The 4,442-nt window shown below is 38.0% G+C and overlaps 1 protein-coding gene across 1 annotated transcript; it reads right to left on the reverse strand.

Moving 5' to 3' along the window:
- Positions 1–549: 549 nt before the first annotated feature.
- Positions 550–1,530, reverse strand: LOC121926219 (olfactory receptor 1019-like). Its single transcript, XM_042459008.1, has one exon. It carries the CDS (start codon positions 1,519–1,521, stop codon positions 550–552), a length of 972 nt encoding a protein of 323 aa, XP_042314942.1. The 5' UTR covers positions 1,522–1,530.
- Between the last annotated feature and the right edge of the window lie 2,912 nt (positions 1,531–4,442).

Genomic DNA, 4,442 nt, shown 5'->3' on the forward strand with positions numbered 1-4,442 from the left:
TGACCAAAAGGTTTAAGTTAGTTTTATTTTTTAAAAAAACCTTAAAGAAATTAATCACTTTAATCTAGCATTTGAAATGTAGTGCTGGAGAAGAGTTTTATGGATACCATGGGCAGCTAAAAATGAATAGGTTCCACAGTCAATCAATCCTGAACTCTCACTAGATGCAAAGGTAACTATTCTGAGAATATCGTACTTTGGCCATATCAAGAGACAATGTGACTCACTGGAAAAACAATAATGCTTAATAATGTGTAAGGCCATAGGAAAAGAGGGAGACAGGTGGATTGATTTAAGTAAGCAAGCCATGGCCTTGTGTTTGCAGGACCAGAGAAGGGCAGTTGATGACCAGGACTCCTGGAGGTGTCTCTTTCAATAGCGCTGCCATAAGATGAAGTGAACTTGAGAGTATATAAAAACACAAACAATATAATCATGAAAGCAAAAACTGTCTCATGAAATCTGTCAGTAGATGTTTGTACAGATCCATAGCTTTAAAGTTTTATTTGCAAGTGATGTTACACAACCAAAATCAAATTGGATTTTTTGCTATGAGTTGGACTGAGAACAAGTCACAGTCCTTTTGAACACCATGAGGTTTCTTTGCAATAATTTGCTGAAAGTATCCTTCACTTCTTCATTTCTTAGACTGTAGATCAAGGGATTCAACATGGGGAAAACCATTGTATAAAACACTGAGATTATTTTGTCTATATCCAGAAAGTATCTGGAGCTTGGCCTCAAATAGGTGAAGAGTAGAGTGCCATAGTACAAAGTGACAGCTATCAAATGGGAGGTGCAAGTCGAAAAAGCCTTTTGGCGGCCCTCTGTAGAATGGATCCTCAATATGGTACAAAGAATACAGACATAAGAGGTGAGGATGAACAAGAATGTGCTACTTTGGATGAAACCACACAGGGCAAAAAGGAGAATTTCATTGATGTAGGTGTTGGAACAGGAGAGGGTTAACAATGGAGGGATGTCACAGAAGAAATGGTTGATCACATTGGAGTTGCAGAAGGAAAGGTGGAAAGTAAAGCAAGTGTGCACTAAAGAGGTCATGCTGCCTGTGAGAAAAGAGCCAGCTACCAGAAGGACACAAACCTTGTGGGACATGAGCACTGGATAAAGTAGTGGATTACAAATGGCCATATAGCGGTCGTATGCCATAGCAGCCAGCAGGAGACACTCTGCATCTGCAAAGGAAGCAAACAGATACATTTGTGCAATGCATCCTGGGAATGAAATAGTGCTCCTCTTTGTTAAAAAATTCATCAGCATCTTGGGTGTAATGGCAGAGGAGTAGCTGAGGTCTAGAACAGCCAGATTGTTGAGGAAAAAGTACATTGGACGATGTAGACGGGGACTGATCCAAATTACCAAGATGATGCCGATGTTTCCAACTAGAGTGGCCACATAGATGGCTAGAAAGAGCACAAAGAGGGCTACTTGTATCTTTTGATTGTCTGTGAAACCAAAAAGGATAAATTCAGTAACTGTAGTGTGATTTTTCTTGTTCATTTCATCGGTTCTCACAGTCATTTCTCCTGAAGCTATGGCAACCTTTGAGGTTGCAGGGATGGATTTGAGTAGGGAGACAGCAGAGAAGTTGTTTCAGAAATTGTTTTTCCTTCTTCTGTTGTCTGAAAGAGTTGATATTTTCATTAACATCCTGTCCATATAGTATGTTTACATATACAGTTAAAACTATCAAACTGAAAACCTTCTCAAGTCTTGTCAGCATAAAATATTCATTTTTCAACTGATGGAGTTACAAGTTGAGTTTCCCTTATCCAAAATGCTTGGGATCAAAAGTGTTTTGGATTTTGGATATTTTATTTATTTGTTGGATTCTGGAATATTCACATATACAGTGAGCCCGTGCCATATGTGGGCTTCACTTCTGTGGCTTTCAGCATACACTGAAGCCGTGGGACAATCTAATAAATGGCACCACCCCGCATGCACACACCCCATTATTTTTAATGGGGCACAAGCATACGTCATTTTCCCCTTTTGGGGGGGGGGGGGGGGGTCCAGAGTGTATCCCTCACGTAAGGTAAGGGAGCACTGTACATAATGATATATCTGGGAGATAGGACTCAAGTCTAAATGTAAAATTTGTTTATGTTTTGTATACATCTTATACACATAATCTGAAGGCAATTTAACACCTAATATTGTTAATAATTTTGTGCATGAATCAAAGCTTGTGTACATTGAATCATCAAAAAGCAAAGTGTCACTATCTCAGCCACACATGGGGAGAATTTTGGATTTTGGAGTATTTTGGAATTTGGGATTTCTGAGAAGGAATACTCAATCTGTACTATTCCAAAATGAATTGAGAATCTCTAGCACTACAACATCTTGAAAAACATTAAACAAAAGACAAAGGTGGCATAAGTGTCCCCTCACTGCTGCAGGCACAGCACTGATTACACAAGGGCCTAAGTCACATAGGTAATCTATACAAAAATAGCAGAGTCTCCACTAGAAATAGGGGTTACATTTATTTCAGTTTGCTTTGATCAAAATGTATCATTTTCCAGAACCAAAGGCAGTTTATAAATTGAAGCCCACAAATTTCCAAGCTTGCAAGGGAATTCATGTTCACCACCACACTGCACTGGATCTGTACCTTCAGGAAATTCACATGAAAATAGACACAATTATGTTATTGTTAATAAACATTATTATCAACAATTATGTTAATAAACATTATTATCAATTTAGAGAGATCACGGTTTAAGTCTTAGCTCTACCAAGGACTTACTGTGTAGGTGAGTTTTCCTCTTGGCTTGAGCTTCTCATCTGCAACTGAAAGATGACTGCCCTCCTTTGTTGTATTGAGAACTAAACAATGATGGTTACAAATATCAAATAAAGACAGAACATTCTAGAATAAATAAAATGGAGATTGCCACTCACTAATGGGGCAGCAAGTACATAGGGGGTTTCATGGAGGTGGAGAGTCAGGTCAGTGAAGGAGCAGACAGACAGTCAAAATAGGTGAATTCATTTTTTTTAAAAATCCAGATTCTGCAGTCATGACATCTTCAGTTGACAAGATGAAGGCTGCAGAAATTAGTTTACACATAGCAATGCACACAGGCATTCAGAGGAAAAGGTGGGCCAGAAAACAATCATAAAATTGATGGCTGGTATTCAGTATTGCAGTGATGGATTCATAACCTAGAGGTACATGCATCTGTGAAGGGAATGCTGTGGATATAGTATATCTTGATTTCAGTAAGGCCTTTGACAAAGCGCTACAAGATTTAGAAACTAAAAGCATATGTAGTTATCCTTTCTCATCTTTAGTTGTGGCGTCATATGTCTTACTCACCATATCTGTCTCTTAGAGGGAAACAATTTTATCGTTTTGCAAACATACGATTGAAGGACTTGGGACGAGAAAACAATAAAAACACCTGCCTAAATTTTCCCTAATTGAAACAGTGCAGTATGGTCTTAGAAGTAAGCCCCCACCTGGAGTTAGTTGTTTCTATTGACTAAACAGGGCTATCAAAAATGCTGTATTCTTTCATCATTTTGGCTTCATTTAATTTAAACAAAAAAACACTGCCGCTTGAAAAGCAGTCTCAAAATTTCATACAACGAGTGCTGCAGGGCGGTTTTGTTTTCTAAATATTTGTATTTTCAAAGGGAAAACCAATAACTCTACTTTTATTTTCCAAGAACTGATGAAATTTGCAGGCCAATGTTGCTTCCATTGAGGGTTGAGTTGGACAATACTCCGAAGAGACTGCGTGGGTGGGTAGGTTCTGCTAGGCAAAAACTTGTAAAATGGAGCGAAGATGTATTTACTTTGCCTGGTCGAGGGACAGTGTTGTATCGAAAAAAAAACTGGCCTACACCTTAAAGCGCTCCAAGTTAAGACTTGTAAAATCTCACCTATATTTCATGTACTTATGAGTAACTAGAAATGGGAAATTTTAATCTGTTTGTATGGACTGGCGGATTTAATTTACTTTTTCCAGTGTGCTTTATATGGGAGTAATCTGTTTATGTAGCACACATAAAAGTACTCATCATAAGTTTCTCTAGATAAAATAAAACCTGCAAATTTCATAAGGGGGAGTTGAACTTGAAGTAAAAAAAGAGGAGAATTTTGGTAAGTGTGTCCCCTTGTTGAAAAACTAGATTTCTATCAGACACAAAACTACCAATTTTTTCACAGAAAGAGATGGAGAAAATCTCATGATTTTTAACTGACCCAAAAATCTGAGCCTCCAGGAATTTTGAGGACCTCCAAGTTTGGTGGCAAAGCTTTTGAGCACGGCCAATTTGACTTATACACAGATGGGGAATTTTTTCTTATTAACCTTTTAGGCAAATTTACCTAACTAACTTTTAAAACACGCTGTAAAAACTGGCGCTCAAATACCGATTGAATTTCTCACTATTCTGACTTGCCA

The sequence above is a fragment of the Sceloporus undulatus genome, chromosome 1, assembly GCF_019175285.1.
Source record: "Sceloporus undulatus isolate JIND9_A2432 ecotype Alabama chromosome 1, SceUnd_v1.1, whole genome shotgun sequence".
In the NCBI taxonomy this organism is placed as follows: Eukaryota; Metazoa; Chordata; class Lepidosauria; order Squamata; family Phrynosomatidae; genus Sceloporus; species Sceloporus undulatus.